This window comes from Mustelus asterias, chromosome 3 (assembly GCF_964213995.1).
Source record: "Mustelus asterias chromosome 3, sMusAst1.hap1.1, whole genome shotgun sequence".
Taxonomy (NCBI): domain Eukaryota; kingdom Metazoa; phylum Chordata; class Chondrichthyes; order Carcharhiniformes; family Triakidae; genus Mustelus; species Mustelus asterias.
Genome location: NC_135803.1, coordinates 29,904,911 through 29,922,990, shown reverse-complemented (window position 1 = coordinate 29,922,990; position 18,080 = coordinate 29,904,911). Strand labels below are relative to the sequence as shown.

Here is an 18,080-nt window from a genome sequence, read left to right as displayed (position 1 = left end):
ATCAAGCTATCCCACTCCCCATCATCCTGGTGTGCTCCATGTGCCTATCCAATAACCGCTTAAATGTTCCTAAAGTGTCTGACTCCACTATCACTGCAGGCAGTCCATTCCACACCCCAACCACTGCGTAAAGAACCTACCTCTGATATCCTTCCTATATCTCCCACCATGAACCCTATAGTTATGCCCCCTTGTAATAGCTCCATCCACCCGAGGAAATAGTCTTTGAACGTTCACTCTATCTATCTCCTTCATCATTTTATAAACCTCTATTAAGTCTCCCCTCAGCCTCCTCCGCTCCAGAGAGAGCATTCCTAGCTACCTCAACCTTTCCTCATAAGACCTACCCTCCAAACCAGGCAGCATCCTGGTAAATCTCCTCTGCACTCTTTCCAACGCTTCCACATCCAGCATTTATTGCCCATCTCTAGTTTTCCTTGGAGGGCAGTTGAGAATCAACCACATTGCTGTGGCTCTGGAGTCACACGTAGGCCAGACCAGGTAAGGACGGTAGATTTCCTTCCCTAAGGGACGTTAGTGAACAGATGGGTTTTTCTGACAATCCACAATGGTTTCATATATTTTTTATTGAATTCAAATTCCATCATCTGCCGTGGCGGGATTCGAACCTCGGTCCCCAGAACATTAGTTGCGTTTCTGGATTAATAGTCTAAAGTTAGTACCACTAGGCCATTGCCTCCCCTCTAGGATATTATAATCTAAAATTTCATTATTACCCTCTGTGGTGAACCATAGATGGTTACCACTATGGGTACTGAACCATAGATGGTTATCACTATGGGTACTTGGACATATGTTACTCTTGTTACTGTTGGGGTTAGGGTTGGGGTGTTCCACCTGTTGGTATTGTTCTGTGGTACACTCCGGTTGGCTCCGCCTTCCTATAGGAGTATAAAGGTCACTGCACCTCCTAGTGACCCTTTAGTCTGGGATTGTATTGTTAAGCAGTATGCTCCATTCTTGTTGCTAATAAAAGCCTTTATTTCCCGGGTACGATCCAGCCTCCCGAGTGAATTAATCGCGCATCACCCTCCTAGGATTTGATCATTTTATTTGCAGCATTATGTGAAAGGGAGATTGGGACCAGAGTGAGGGAATTATCGTATTTGGGATAAGGTTTGAACAAGACAGATAAATGCCTCCTGCCATTGGCTGTTACAAGAGTGGCTGTTTAGAACTTCCTTCCTGCCCCCTCTGCTGGGTGCCTCACTCGTGCTCAGTGTAACACAGACACCCACCACACTCAGTTCAGGCGATCTCTCCCTGATATTGGGCAGGATCAGAAGTGAACGTCACCAGTGTTCACTTTGCCAAGGTTTCACCAGATGATGCGTCTTTGGAGTTTTGGATCCATCCCCTTTTATTTCATGACGTGGAGGTGCTGGCGTTGGACTGGGGTGTGCACAGTAAGTAGTCTTACAATACCAGGTTAAAGTCCAATAGGTTTATTTGGTGGCATGAGCTTTCAGAGCGTTGCCCCTTCTCCTGATGAGGGGCAAGGTTCAATATAGATATGCAGGGGACGTATTTTAGACAGACGGGGGCCTGGAATGCACTACCAAGCAAGGTGGTTGAGGCAGACATGCTAGGATCATTTAAGACTTATTTAGATAGCCACATGAACAGACTGGGAATAGAGGAATACAAATGGATGGTCTAGTTAGGAACACATGATCGGTGCAGGCTTGGAGGGCCGAAGGGCCTGTTCCTGTGCTGTATTATTCTTTGTTCTTTGTAAGATCTCAGTTAAATGTATAGACTGTGAAGCATAAAATAGTCCATTAACATTTACTTTCTAGATTCCCATTTCAGCAATACCCACTTGGTATTGAGGGGCAGCTGCTGCCCATGGCAACATACCACAGAATGAATTTGTACCTTCAGCAGAAGGAAGCAAAGGTGATGAGAGTAAAACCTATTTAATTCTCATCCAGCACGATCGAGGATATAGGTCCGAAATTACTGAAAATCTTACTGAGGAATTATTTTCTCTCCCCAGATGCAGTCTGCAATCAATCTGTATATCAATTTAATGGTGCTATTAATGTGACATTTGACAAAATTAATTTGGGATCAATTGGATTTTCAAAGGAGGTGTGTATGGGAAACACTTCAAATGGTATGTAAATTGAATTCATTACCATTTATCCTTCACAGTATTTATTACTTTCTTCTATACTGTGTACAATTATCTATTTACTTGATCGCTGTATAACTTGCTATTATACCCCCCATTTTATGTGGACAGTCCTTGGGCAGAATTTTCCCAAACAATTTCTAAGTATCATGGCGAGAAAACAGGAGTCCTCCATGTCAGTCTCTCGGGCACACTCCACATCACAATTTTTTGACACTCAGTGCAATGGAAGAGCCTCCATGCGAATCACATCATTATGGAGGCTCAAGGTGCGTGATTCGCCCAAAATGGCCGCAGCTCTGTGCCATTAACAAGGGGGAGCTGCATTTAAACACTTACGATACACCCACTGTCAGTCACGCCAGGAAGATGGCACCGTGTAAAGCAGCCCCGCGCTCACAGAGGGAGAACTGGGTGCTTGACGTAAGGGAGAGGAGGGCCATCTTCATTCCCCGAGATGCCCGACGATCCAGGGATTAGGCCGGCAAGGGGACTTGGGAAGCGATGGCAGCAGCTGTGAGTTCCCACGCACTGACATGGAGGATCGGGGTCCAGTGCAGAAAGAAAATTAGCAACCTTATTCGGGCAGCAAGGGTGAGTGTCCATCCTATGCAGGCATCAGTCCCGTCGTGTCATCCGTCGCACCTGATATCTTCACTTCGATGCACTCCCTGACACTCTGTGGCTTTCCAGCACCTGCCTCCAACCCCACTGGCCTCCCGCCCCCCCCCCTTCAAAACCCGTGCCTGCCAAGGCACGGTGTCGACATACACCACCCGATTACCCCTTCCCCCAATATCCCCTGACACCCTGCACCCGAGTAAGAAGTCTCACAACACCAGGTTAAAGTCCAACAGGTTTATTTGGTAGCACGAGCCACTAGCTTTCGGAGCGCTGCTCCTTCATCAGGTGAGTGGGATTTCAGTTCACAAACAGGGCATATAAAGACACAAACTCAATTTACAAAATAATGGTTGGAATGCGCCCTTCCAGCCATCAGGCTTTCAATTCCCTCTTTGGTCCCCACAGGGGAAGATGGCCCATAATAGGAGGAAGCGGGAGAAAGCCAGTGTTAGGGTCCCTAAGCTGCGTCTCCTGACTCCCTTTGAGGAGCGTGCCATGCAGCTGTCAGGGGAGTCTGAGGATAGAGCCATGATTGACAGCCAGGTCAGCTTGCACCACAGAACTGGGGATCCACAAAACCTTCATTCAGGTGACTTAACTCAAGTAAGTTACAATCTGCCCAGATACTTGTCCCTCCCGTGCACTGAATCATGTGCCTGCTTTTGCAGCAGATGACCCCAGTGAGGCCAGGCCTTCGGGGGTTGGCACCGCCCCACCCATTCCCACCCCCATGGCCCGTGCTATTACCCTTGTTGATACCTCTGGTAAAATCTCCGAGGAAAGCACCTACCAGTCAACACAGGCATCACACGTAACATCCACCAGCGCAGATACAGTCACCACGCTGGGACATGTTAGTGGTGAGGTTTCTGGGACTCTGGTGTGCACCACATGGCCGTATGTGCGCATCAGGTGGAGCAGGAACCTCCGAGGGACCAGGCAGGTGGAGGGCCCAATGGCTCCAAATGGGAGAACCTCGTGACGATGAGAGCCTCTCTCACTGTCCTTCCCTGCCAGACCCTTGTCGCTGCCTGTTCTCCATCCTCCGGCTCCTCCTGGGCCCCATCCTCCTCCTCCTTGGCCCAGTCCGTATCTTCCTTCTCCTCCTCCTCCATTATGTCTCCCCACTGCTGCGCCTGGTTGTGGTGTGCACAGCAGATCCCGATGATGGGGGAGACTCTCAGGGGGCTGTACTGGAGGGCACACCCAGAACGGTCCAGGCAGCGGAACCACATCTTCAGGAGCCCGATGCAGTGGGTAGCAGCGTGGGCCTCATTGTAGTGGGTATCTGAACCGGTCTTGGGCCTCCGCACTGGCATCATCAGCCTGGCTCAGCAAATAGCCCTAGTCCCCCACGAGTCATTCAGAAGCATAGGGTGGTCCTCAAAGAGCTTGGGGATGTCTGAACTCTGCTTTTGTGCACGCTGTCTGGCTGCCATGCTCATACATTCATGATGTTAGCCACGTGGTCACAGACATCTGCTGTACAGGGAATGGAACCCCTTTCAATCAATAAAGGGCACCCCTTAATCATACGGGTCACGCAGGGTGAGGTGCGTGCCATTGACAGCACTCTGCACATGGGGCATCCCGGCGATGGCAGCGAAGCCTGCAGCCCGGACATGCTGTTGGACCTGACCCATGTCAAAGTGAATGTAGTTGCCTGTCCAGGCATACAGGGCTTCCATCATCTCATGAACGCACTTGTGTGCTGAGGACTGGAAAGTGCCGCAGCGGTTATCCACTCCGAGCGCCTCACTCCCTCCCAGCAACCCGTGTCCCCATGACTCTGGATGCTGGCAACCCGACACCATCCCCGGTGCCAAGTGCCACCTCACTGGGCTGCTGCATCCTCGCCATGGAGACTGTAAGGGTGGCTGCATGGAGGGTCCCATTGGGAACCCATGAAGCATAGACCTGTGTGTGCACACCTGCATGTCTGGGCATTGGCTGGAAATTCGGACAGAAGGTGGAGGAGCACCCTCGTGACTTTCATATGATGGGTAGCCATTGTAGGGAGCACTGCAAAGTCCGTGCAGTGTGAGGAGTCGTGCTAACACCTGCCAAGCTCCCTTGACTGTTAGTGAGGCCTGGGCTGGAATGTCAGCAATAAACCACAGAGCCTGTCCGGCAGACAGATGGCAGGGTAACCAGTGTGACATTAGTGGGGTTGGGACTCCACTTGTGTTGTTCGTCGGCCAGGGGGAATGCACGTAACGGGAGCCCCAAATCTGAGCACCCTCAGACTGGCATGAGCCCCCCGAAACCTCTGCACCCATGCAAGCCCCTAACCCCATTCAGCAGCTGCCACCCTCCCCTGCAGGTTGGTGCTCAGCAGCACTCACCTCCTCACTCACCTTCACTATTGCTGTGCCTGAACCACACTTTTAAAGAGCAGTACTGACAGCACTGGCGTGACATCCCACCAGAGAAGTGAGAAGCCTCTGGGAGATGGGGCGATTACACTTTGAACTAGTAATAATATTGAAATCCAGTCAATCTCATGCTAATAAGCTTTGTGCCCTTTCTGGGTGTGAAGCATTTGGTGCCATTAAAGAGGGACAGGGAAGATAGCAAACCGTTTTGGATTTTTAGCTTTGCGCACTATTTTCCCAGCTTGCCAAACACACCACAGGGCACGGTGAAATGGTAAAATTGCGTCCAGATTTAGCACGCCTGTTATCCATGCTTCTGAATTAAAACTGATCTCTGTTCACTGATTCTCACCCATTTTTAACTGGGGTTGCTTCTCTGATAATCAGATCCCTGTTTCCTGATGTAGCTGAGAATTCCTGATCTCTGACGCTGGCAAGCATTATTGCCTCACAGCGCCAGGGACCCGGGTTCGATTCCGGCGTTGGGTGACTGTCTGTGTGGAGTTTACACGTTCTCACCGTGTCTGCGTGGGTTTCCTCCGGGTGCTCCGGTTTCCTCCCACAGCCCAAAGATGTGTAGGTTAGGGATTAGTGGGATAAATGTGTGGGCTTATGGAGATAAGGCAGGAGGTGGGCCTGGGTGGGATGCTCTGTTGGAGACTCGATGTAATAGTAGATGTAATTCAAAATGCCAAACGACATCGTTCTGCACTGTGGGGATCCTATGACCGCTTTGTGAGATCTGTAGTTTCTGCTGGCAGCACTGAGTTTTAATTAAGTGAGGGTGAAGGGAAAATCAGATGATCAAATTTAATAAAAATCTGCAGGTAACCCACAACTTCAAAGAATGCCATGTCATAATTGCTTTATTATTTGCTGCCTTTCAAAATAAGGAAAAGTCAAAAGCATGTCTCCCGATTTTTGTGAATGTTTTTGCCAACAATTTCAAACGGTTGTGTCACGTTTAATGAACAATTACATTTATTACCTTTTGTTGTTTATCAGCTGGTTCACCACTTGCATCACGATATTGTTTGTACAATGGAACCTTGAATCTGACTACGCCGAAGCGATTTAATTGTGGTATGGATCTGTCTGACCTCGTGGTAAGTCAATGTCAAGCACTGCTGCTTCACAGCTCCAGGGACCTGGGTTCGATTCCCGGCTTGGGTCACTGTCTGTGTGGAGTTTGCACATTCTCCTCGTGTCTGCGTGGGTTTCCTCCGGGTGCTCCGGTTTCCTCCCACAGTCCAATGATGTGCGGGTTAGGTTGATTGGCCATGCTAAAAATTGCCCCTTAGTGTCCTGAGATGTATAGGTTAGAGGGATTAGTGGGTAAATATGTAGGGATATGGGGGTAGGGCCTGGGTGGGTTTGTGGTCGGTGCAGACTTGATGGGCTGAATGGCTTCTTTCTGTACTGTAGGGTTTCTATGATTTCTATGACCAGGAGTCAGGCAGACAATGTGCCCTGGGAAGCAGTGGCAGCAGCAGTCAGTGCCCACGCACTGACACAGAGGACCAGTGGCCAGTGCAAAAATGAATGATCTCCTTTGGACAGCAAGAATGAGTGTCCATCCCATCCAGGCATCAGTCTCATCTGTTGTGCCTGGAGTGTCCACGTCGATCCACTTCCTGACACCCCACGGCCTTCCAGCACCCTAACCCTTAGCTCTAGAGCGGCATGGTGGCACAGTGATTAGCACTGCTGCTTCACAGCGCCAGGGACCCGGGTTCAATTCCGGCCTCTGTCTGTGTGGAATTTGCACGTTCTCCCCGTGTCTGCGTGGGTTTCCTCCGGGTGCTCCAGTTTCCTCCCACACCCCAGAGATTCGCGAGTTAGGTTGATTGGCCATGCTAAATTGCCTCTTAGGGTCAGGGGGATTAGCTGGGTAAATATGTGGGGCTATGGGGATAGGGCCTGGGTGGGATTGTTATCAGTGCAGGCTCGATGGGCTGAATGGCCTCCTTCTGCACTTTAGGGATTTTGTGATTCTTCTAACCCTTCTGGCACCCCCATCAAAACTCTGCCCTGCCGAAACACAGACCAGACATACGCCACCCAACTGCACCCACCCCCAATTCCCCAAACATTCCACGTCCTTCCAGCCATCAGCCTTTCAAACTCCCCTTTGTCCCCACAGGAGAAGATGTCCCATAACAGGAGGGAGCAGGAGAAAACCATTGGTAGGGTTCCTGAATTGCATCTCCTGACTTTGTTCAAGGAGCGTGCACTGTAGCTGTCAGGGGAGGCCAAGGATGGAGCTATGACCTATGGTGTGTGCCAAGGGAGTGAGGAGGCACAAAACCTTCATTCACGACCTATGTGTTATGTATGTAGTTGGGCGTATGTCCCTTTAAGAGAATGGATCAGGTGACCCAGGGCACAAGCTTCACCCTGAGTGGAGCTTACTAGGTCAGTCTTGTATTGACTGCGCTACTGACACAACATTGAATAAACCATTCCTGTTTCTTTTACACCTACTTGTTTCGTGGTCTCTTCGTTCAATATTAGATCTCATATTTAACACTATCTCAAGTAAGTTGCAATCTGCCCAGATGCATGTCCCTCCCTTGCACTGAATTAAAATAAATCCCACATGTCCCTTCATCAAATCCAGATTTATTAATAGTTAGTAATAATCAGACAGGTATTTGCCAGTACAGAGTATGCACCCTGAATGCCAGTAATCCAGACACTCCACATTATTTGCAGGGCTCCCGGGTTGGACAGCATTCACTGCCTCAATCAGCAAGCTGATATTCTAACAGGTCCACCTCATGAACCTCGTTAAAGTCATTACATCCCTCCCCCTCTCGGTCCGAGGTGGGGTATAGCGGACCGGAGCTTGCCTCTTTCATTTCAAGCATCGACGCAAGGATCCACTCTCCATCGGGTGTCGACGCAGCTAAGTATGCTTTGGACTCCAAGGTTCCAATGACCAGCGATGGAGAGCGAGAGCTGGCGGGTCCCGGAATTTCTTCCGAGGCTCCCAATGTGCTTGGTATAGATTGTTCCAGCGCAACCTGGGGCTTATTATGGCTTTTAAATGGTCTGAGTGTTTTTGTAGGATCGTATCTCTCACACAGACTTTGTAGGAAATTGGTCCTGTCTTTGAGTTGACCGTGCTTTGTAACCACATGGGGCCATTACCATGATTCTTTAATATCACCCTGTTGCCTGCCCGCCTTTAGGTGTCTCTCCCACTTGCTGCCAGCACTGGGCTCCTTGATGCCTTTCCACTGGGGTTATTCCCATAGTTGCATGCGGGGTTGTCCTGTAATCGAAAAGGAATCTGGACAGTTTGGTGTCTAAGGAGGCACTGGGCTGTTTCTTTAAACCTGCTTCTAACATTTGGACTGCTCTTTCCACCAGGCTGTTAGACGCTGAGTGATATGGCGCAGTCTTAATGTGTTGAATTTCATTTCACTTCATAAAATAAGCGGAATCTTGCTGGTAAAGGATGATCCATTGTTGGAAACCAGCACCTCTGGTCGTGAAAGAGGCACAAAGTTTCTCCACTGTCGTTTTTTGTGTTTGATGTATTCACCCTGTGTATGTCCATCCATTTTGAGTGATATCTACCATTACAAGGAACATTGAATCCATGAATGAACCGTCATGGTCGACATGTAGTTGGGTCCATGGCTTTTCTGGGTGCAGAGGAGATGCTGGTGATAGCTTCTGCCTTTGCTGGCGTTGCGGGCACTGAACCACGAGTGTGGCTATGTCTGTACCCATTCCTGACCACCAGACATAACTCCTTGCGAGCATTTTCATTTTTGTCACTGGAAAATCTCACCCTCAAAGGAAAGGAAATTATGATGCGATTAGGAAAGGAAATTATGATGCAATTAGGCGAGATTTAGCTGGCATTGGTTGGGGAAGTAAACTGCAGGGGATGGGCACAATTGTAATGTGGAACTTGTTCAAGGAACAGCTACTACGCGTCCTTGATAAATATGTACCTGTCAGGCAGGGAGGAAGCAGTCGTGTGAGGGAACCGTGGTTTACTAAGGAGGTTGAATCTCTTGTGAAGAGGAAGAAGGAGATTTATGTTAAGATGAGACGTGAACGCTCAGTTAGGGCACTTGAGAGTTACAAGTTAGCCAGGAAGGACCTAAAGAAAGAGTTAACAAGAGCCAGGAGGGGACATGAGAAGTCTTTGGCAGGTAGGATCAAGGAAAACCCTAAAGCTTTCTATAGGTATGTCAGGAGTAAAAGAATGACGAGGGTAAGATTAGGGCCAGTCAAGGACAGTAGTGGGAAGTTGTGCGTGGAGTCTGAAGAGATAGGAGAGGCACTAAATGAATATTTTTCGTCGGTATTCACACTGGAGAGGGACAGTGTTGTCGAGGGGAGTACTGAGATGCAGGCTGTTGGACTGGATGGGATTGATGTTCATAAGGAGGAGGTGTTAGCAATTCTGGAAAGGGTAAAAATAGATAAGTCCCCTGGGCCGGATGGGATTTATCCTAGGATTCTCTGGGAGGCTAGGGAGGAGATTGCAGAGCCTTTGGCTTTGATCTTTGTGTCGTCATTGTCTACAGGATCAGTGCCAGAAGACTGGAGGATAGCAAATGTTGTTCCCTTGTTCAAGAAGGGGAGTAGGGACAACCCTGGTAATTATAGACCGGTGAGCCTTACTTCTGTTGTGGGCAAAGTATTGGAAAGGATTATAAGAGATAGGATTTATAATCAGCTGGAAAGGAATAATTTGATTCGGGATAGTCAGCACGGTTTTGTGAAGGGTATGTCGTGCCTCACAAACCTTATTGAGTTGTTTGAGAAGGTGACCAAAGAGGTGGATGAGGGTAAAGCGGTTGATGTGGTGTATATGGATTTCAGCAAAGCGTTTGATAAGGTTCCCCATGGTAAGCTTTTGCAAAAAATACAGATACATGGGATTGAGGGTGATTTAGTGGTTTGGATCAGGAATTGGCTAGCTGTAAGAAAACTGAGGGTGGTGGTTGATGGGAAACATTCACCCTGGAGTTCAGTTACTAGTGGTGTTTTGGGGCCACTGCTGTTTGTCATTTTTATTAATGACCTGGATGAGGGCGTGGAAGGATGGATTAGTAAATTTGCGGATGACATTAAAGTCGGTGGAGTTGTGGACAGTGCGGAGGGAAGTGGCAGGTTACAGAGGGACATAGATAAGCTGCAGAGCTGGGCTGAGAGGTGGCAAATGGAGTTTAATGCGGAAAAGTGTGAGGTGATTCACTTTGGAAGGAGTAACAGGAATACAGAGTACTGGGCTAATGGTAAGATACTTGGTAGTGTGGATGAACAGAGGGATCTGGGTGTCCATGTGCATAGATCCCTGAAAGTTGGCACCCAGGTTGATAGGGTTGTTAAGAAGGCGTATGGTGTGTTAGCTTTTATTCGTAGAGGGACTGAGTTTCGGAGCCATGAGGTCATGCTGCAACTGTACAAAACTCTGGTGCGGCCGCATTTGGAGTATTGCATACGGTTCTGGTCGCCGTATTATCGCAAAGATGTGGAAGTGTTGGAAAGGGTGCAGAGGAGATTTACCAGGATGTTGCCTGGTATGGTGGGAAAATCATATGAGGAAAGACTGAGGGGCTTGAGGTTGTTTTCCTTAGAGAGAAGGTTAAGAGGTGACTTAATAGAGGCATACAAGATGATCAGAGGATTAGATAGGGTGGATAGTGAGAGCCTTTTTCCTCAGATGGTGATGGCTAGCACAAGGGGACATTGCTTTAAATTGAGGGGTGAGAGATATAGGACAGATGTTAGAGGTAGTTTCTTTACTCAGAGAGAAGTACGGGCGTGGAATGCCCTGCCTGCAGCAGGAGTGGACTCGTCAACATTAAGAGCATTCAAATGGTGATTGGATAAACATATGGATGATATTGGAGTAGTGTAGATTAGAGGGGCTTTAGATTGGTTTCACTGGTCGGCGCAACATCGAGGGCCGAAGGGCCTGTACTGCGCTGTAATGTTCTATGTTCAATCAAATGGCTTTGACGCCAATGGTTGTAACTCTCACTTCAACTCTCAGATTCAGTTCTTTCATCCATGTTTAAACCAAAGCTGTAATGATGTCTGGGGGTTTGTGGCCCTGGTCAAACTCAGACTGATAATTGGTTAGCAGGTTATCGCTGAGTAAGTGCTGCTTGATAGCACTGACAATGATACCTTCCATCATTTTGGTAATGATTAAAAGTAGAATAGACTGATGGGACAGAAATTAACTGGATTGGATTTGTGCTGCTTTTTGTGAACAGTACATACCTGGGCAATTTTCCACATTGCCAGGCAGATGCCAGTGTTGCAGTTGTCCTGGAACAACTTGGCTAGGGGTGTAGCTAGTTCCTGAGCACAAGCCTCCAGTGCTATAGTTGGAACATATCAGGTCCCATATCCTTTGCGGTGCCCAGTGCCTTCAGCTGTTTCTTGATATCTTGTAGAGTGATTGAATTGCCTGAAGATTGGTGTCTGTGATGCGGGGGATCAGGTTTGATCATCTACTTGACACTTCGGGTCGAAGGTCATTGCAAATGCTTCAGCCTTGTCTCTTGGTCTCCACCATCATTCAGGAAGTTCGTAGAGTCTGTGATTTGTTGTTTAATTTACCACTGAATGTGACAGGATGAAGGACTCATCATGTTATTAAACTTTACTTTCATCATGTCTCAGTTGTGATGGAAATTGTCTCCTGAAACGTTAATATTTTTATTTCTATTTGCTGTGTGTTTCTAGAATGTTATGATTTTTTTCTACTTTCTGTTATTTTTATACAGCGAAATTTGGATAACAATTCCCTCGTTAAAGAGACAGCTGCAAGTCAAGTTGTGATTCTGACAAAAGATCCACAAACCTTAACCATCGAAAATGTTACCTCAGCCACAAAAATTCTCACAGAAATAATGATCAATCCAAAGTCATTAAAAATAGAGGTCAGTTCTACATAGTTAAAGTGTAAAAAGATCTTTTGTTTGCTTGCTACATCAAGATAATCCTGACTATTGGCTCTCAACCTGGTCTTTCAAGTTTGATGCCACCGTTCTAAGCTCCCTGTAATTTTAAAGTTAAAGTTTATTAGTCACAAGTAAGGCTTACATTAACACTGCAATGAAGTTACTGTGTAATTCTCCTAGTTGCCACACTCCAGCGCCTGTTTGAGTCAATGCACCTAACCAGCACGTCTTTCCGACTGTGGGAGGAAACTGGAGCACCCGGAGGAAACCCACACAGACACAGGGAGAACATGCAAACTCCACACAGACAGTGACCCAAGCCGGGAATCGAACCCAGGTCCCTGGCGCTGTGAGGCAGCAGTGCTAACCACTGTGCCGCCCTTTTCTGGATGGTATGCTGATGATTTAAATTGCTTTACCCCCAGGCTATCCATAACTTCCCTGAATAACTTCAACGCATTATTGGATCCTTGATCTGGTTGGATTTCTGTGAGCAGTCTGTATCTGGTGAAAAGCTTAAGTAACTCCTCTACAATCCTTTTAGTTGTAATATTATGTGATGGAATGGCCTCAGGAAATCTAGTAGACAGATCCATTATGGTTAACAAATTCCAATTCCCACTTTTTGTTTGAGGGAAGGGTCCCCCACAATCAATTAGGACCCTCGTAAAAGATTCCTCAAATGCCGGAATGGGTATTAAGGGTGCTAGTTTGCTCACCGCTTGAGGTTTCCCTGTTACCTGACATGAGTGAGATGTATGGCAAAATTCTATTACACTCTTATGCAGTCCACGCCAATAAATATGTTTTTTACATTTTTGCTTGAGTTTTCCTTACTCCTAAATTACTTCCGGCTGGAGCCTTATGCACTACACGTAATTACCTCCTTCTGTAACCCACCAGTAATACAACTTGATGAACAGTTACATGGGTCAGATGGGTTTAGAGCGATATGGGCCAAACCCAGGTAATTGGGACTAGTTTAACGGTAAAAGCTGGGCAGCATGGACAAGTTGGCCGAAGGGCCTGTTTCCATGCTGTAAACCTCTGACTGTGTGACTCTATAACTTCTGTCTATTTTTCATCTGCCTGAACATATAAAGATCTCCACGTCCTCAATAAAACATCATTTTTAATGTAATATCACTCTGGTATACACTCAGATTCTTCTTCTGTGTATGCTTTCTGATGCAGCTGCTTTATCTCTCCATCTTTCTGTTGTAATTCAACTTTCCCAAACTAATGATATCCACTTTGTCCTCCACCTGTTCTTGTTCTTTCTTAACCATCTGGTCAAAAATGTTTTCTGATAATTAAAACTCAGCCTCCTTGTGAAATAATTATTCAGAGGCTGCTGTCCCTTCACCAGATTCCTTTTATTTGCAAATATATCTCCACGCCTAAGAGTGTTTCAGGTACAAAGTCAGAACCCGGAGTACAAGTAGGCCTGAGACTCATTATATATGCAGGTGAGATGTCCTGGTTGTGCAGGCAATCATGACATCAGTCAGGGAGCTCATAATCCAAGAGGCCCACCTCATGGGCCTCGTTGAGGCCATTAAACCTTGGGCACGATCTTATTAGCTTGCTGCACCCATTGATCAGCATGGCGAACTGGGAAGATGGTGTAAAGAGGCCAATAATCTGATTCACCCCCGGCGCAAATTGGACAGCCATCTTCCCGGCCCTGTATTACTGGCGAGAGCAACTTTGTTTCCTTTCTGGGTACAAAGCTCATTTACATGTACTTACCAAGTTTGGCACAGCTGCTTCCCCCCTCCCGGGTGCTTCCCACCTCGTCTACGAGAAGTCAAGCCGGCGAGAATCACTACTTCTCTGCAGTAGTGGGGATTAGATGCCATGGCCACGCTGGGGGGATTGGAAATCATTGAAGCCCCTCGGTGGTCAGGGGCATAGCTGAGTTGTGCCTGTTGGGAAGTGCCCACCTGGCACCCTGGGCATGCCTGGTTGGCACCCTGGAAGTTTCTGGTTGGGCACCATGTGTGCCAGGGCAGTGCCAAGTGGGTGGGACTGAGTAGGGGTTGGCCTTAGTGAGGGGTGGGGCTATGATTGGGGGGAGTGGTTCTACATAATGACGGGGGCTATGCAAGGGTGGTGGTCTTGCAAGGGAGGACTATGCAAGTGGGGTGATGCAAGGGGCAAGGTTGGGCCGTGGAGGGGATCGGAGATCCACCAGGGGACTCATCGGGAGGTTTCTGAGCCGGCGACCTGTGTTGATGGGGGGAGGGGGGGTGACAATACTGCCGATGATGACAGGGGAAGTCCGATGTTTGTATGGAGGGGGTGGGAGGAGGTCTCCTGGTTAACTGGCAGATTTGCGTGCCCTGTACAATGGCGCAAGAGTGCTCCGAAGCTGGCTTTCACGGCTTATTTAACCTCTGCCCCCCCCCCCCTCTTCATCACTGTGGGGGGAATCTTACTGGTTTGTCCCGGGTTCACAGCCGGTTTTCCGCGCCTCGCGATTTTACCAGCCCTGTTTTAGATTTAATTTTCCACTCTCTGCAGTGCATTCTTCTCTCACAGTGTTAGTATGAAATGGAGAGTTTTGCCAGATACATTTATATTTGTAATTTTTGTGATTTTTCCACAGACTGCCAGGAATGCAATACAGATATTCTGTAATATGCTAGAAACGAAAACTGACATTGTTAATCAAGTACTGGCAAAACTGTTACGGTAACGTTTACAGAATCTGGTCTTACGTGTTTTACCTGTGTTTCTTGAAAATCCATAATCCAATTCTTAAGTAGTTCTTTGAAAGCTTGAGCTAAAATATTAAAATTGCAGCTATTTTAATAATGTAAGCTTCACAATCTAGTTAGCTTAATTGTAACCTGGCTAGCCAGAGACACTGCGACAAGTTGGTGCATGCTGACACACATGGGAGACTACAACTAGGGGACACAGTTTCAAAATAAGAGGCCTCCTATTTAGGCCCGAGGTAAGGAGAATTTTTTTCTCTCAGATGGTCGTTAGTCTGTGGAATTCTCTTCTCCAGAAAATAGTGAAGGTTGGGTCACTGAATTTATTCAAGGCAGAGTTGGATTGATTCTTGATAGACAAGGGAGTCAAGGATTATGCAGGGCAGACTGGACAGGGGAGTTGAGGCAACAGTCAGATCAGTCACGATCTTATTGAATGTCAGAATTGGCTTGAGGGCCGAATGGCCTATGCCTGCTCCTTTGTCCTGTGTTCTCTCTCCAGTCCCAGACAGCTACAAAGAAAAGCTGATTGCTTTGATTATGCAGCTTTCATCAGAGATTCTGTTATATCAAATCTGTAATGTGTATTTGCTTGGTGTATCTTATTAAATCACATCAGTGAGTATTCTACCAGCTCTGGTAAAGCTGACAAACATTCCTTCACAATATATCTTGAATATATCAAGGACATGCATATCCCATCTCATCCCAGTTCAAGCCCCAGTCCAGGACATGTATGCATCAATTTCAGTTAACACTTCAGTGCAGTAATGTGGGGTTACTTTTACTTTTGGATGAGGCATTAAATAATGGGATCCTTTCACGGTGGAAAGGGATCTGGGTGGTTGTACTGCTGGTTTGCGGTGGACAGAAAGGATCGAGCATGTGGACATAAAGAAAGAGGATGTGTTGGAACTATTGAATGGCATCAAGGTTGGTAAGTTGCCGGGACCGGATGGGATGTACCCCAGGTTACTGTGGGAGGCGAGGGAGGAGATTGCGGAGCCTTTGGCGATGATCTTTGCATCGTCGATGGAGACGGGAGAGGTTCCGGAGGATTGGAGGATTGCAGATGTGGTCCCTATATTCAAGAAAGGGAACAGGGACAGCCCGGGAAATTACCGACCGGTGAGTCTAACCTCAGTGGTTGGTAAGTTGATGGAGAGGATCCTGAGAGACAGGATTTATGATCATCTAGAGAAGTTTAGTATGATCAAAAGTAGTCAGCACGGCTTTGTCAAGGGCAGGTCGTGCTTTACGAGCCTGGTTGAGTTCTTTGAAAATGTGACCAAACACATTGACGAAGGAAGAGCGGTGGATGTGGTCTATATGGACTTCAGCAAGGCATTCGATAAGGTCCCCCATACAAGACTTCTTGAGAAAGTGAGAGGGCATGGGATCCAAGGGGCTGTTGCCTTGTGGATCCAGAACTGGCTTGCCTGCAGAAGGCAGACAGTGGCTGTGGAGGGGTCTTTCTCTGCATGGAGGTCAGTGACCAGTGGAGTGCCCCAGGGATCTGTTCTGGGACCCTTGCTGTTTGTCATTTTCATAAATGACCTGGATGAGGAAGTGGAGGGATGGGTTGGTAAGTTTGCTGACGACACCAAGGTAGGTGGTGTTGTGGATAGTTTGGAGGGATGTCAGAAGTTGCAGCGAGACATAGATAGAATGCAAGACTGGGCGGAGAAGTGGCAGATGGACTTCAACCCGGATAAGTGTGTAGTGATCCATTTTGGCAGATCCAATGGGATGAAGCAGCAGTATAATATGAAGGGTACCATTCTTAGCAGTGTAGAGGATCAGAAGGACCTTGGGGTCCGGGTCCATAGGACTCTTAAATCGGCCTCGCAGGTGGAGGATGCGGTCAAGAAGGCGTACGGCGTACTAGCCTTCATTAATCGAGGGATTGAGTTTAGGAGTCGGGAGATAATGCTGCAGCTTTATAGGACCCTGGTTAGACCCCACTTGGAGTACTGCGCGCAGTTCTGGTCACCTCATTACAGGAAAGATGTTGAAGCCATTGAAAGGGTGCAGAGGAGATTTACAAGGATGTTGCCTGGATTGGGGGGCATGCCTTATGAGGATAGGTTGAGGGAGCTTGGTCTCTTCTCCCTGGAGAGACGAAGGATGAGAGGTGACCTGATAGAGGTTTACAAGATGTTGAGAGGTCTGGATAGGGTAGACTCTCAGAGGCTATTTCCAAGGGCTGAAATGGTTGCTACGAGAGGACACAGGTTTAAGGTGCTGGGGGGTAGGTACAGAGGAGATGTCAGGGGTAAGTTTTTCACTCAGAGGGTGGTGGGTGAGTGGAATCGGCTGACGTCGGTGGTGGTGGAGGCAAACTCGTTGGGGTCTTTTAAGAGACTTCTGGATGAGTACATGGGATTTAATGGGATTGAGGGCTATAGATAGGCCTAGAGGTAGGGATATGATCAGCGCAACTTGTGGGCCGAAGGGCCTGTTTGTGCTGTGGCTTTCTATGTTCTATGTTCTATCTTATTATGAATGCCCCTATGGACTAAGGGTGCACGAAGAATCAGGAGATACCTTGATAACTTGAACACTGGGAGCTCTTTGTTGAAGGTGTGCACTGATTCACAGAGAGGTCTAAGTCTGCCCAACAGGGTCCTACAATGGGCGGAGCTAATTGCCCAGGGTCACCTGACCCACACGAGTAAAGGAGCAGTCTGCACCCCCAACCCCAACATATTTTATGCTGACTGGGAAACCAGGAGGAACACCCTGCTCTTCTCCAACGGTCCCTATGGGATCAGTCGAAGAAGAGCAGGGTGTTCCTCCTGGTTTCCCAGTCAGCATTTATCCCTCATTCAACTCATCCAAAGCTGATCATTTATGTCAACACTGTTTGTCGAACCTTGTGTACTTATTGTAGCACATTTGCCTACAAACTGACAGTGACTACAATTTAAAATTGACTGTTGGGTGTTTTGGAACATCCTGTGGATATAAAAGTTGGTGTATAAATGGAAACTCTTATTTATTTTTATATTGGCCTATACCTCCGCATACGCAACCATCATAATCTTCAGCCCTAAAATGTAGCTCTTTTCAGGGCTGAAGTATTCCATGCCAACAGTTTCAAAGTATGTGTCTAGAGGAAGTAAGTAGGGTGAGTGCTTGATGCAAATACTCTGACCCTAAAAACGTCAGGGGATTTTAATCTCGGTGTCAATGCCTTCAGCCACATTGCAACCTTACTTACAGCGTGAAGTTACATAGAAACTCAGGACCATGT

At 47.6% G+C, this 18,080-nt stretch overlaps 1 protein-coding gene across 1 annotated transcript in view; it reads left to right on the top strand.

Annotated features, from left to right (window-relative positions):
- The first annotated feature begins 4,640 nt into the window (after window positions 1-4,640).
- LOC144491794 (adhesion G-protein coupled receptor G7-like) overlaps window positions 4,641-18,080 on the top strand; it is a 39,815-nt gene continuing 26,375 nt past the window's right edge. The window contains exons 1-3 of the mRNA XM_078210090.1: window positions 4,641-4,649; window positions 11,925-12,080; window positions 14,713-14,798. Coding sequence (XP_078066216.1) covers window positions 4,641-4,649; window positions 11,925-12,080; window positions 14,713-14,798 — 251 coding nt within the window. The remainder of the gene's footprint in view (window positions 4,650-11,924; window positions 12,081-14,712; window positions 14,799-18,080) is intronic.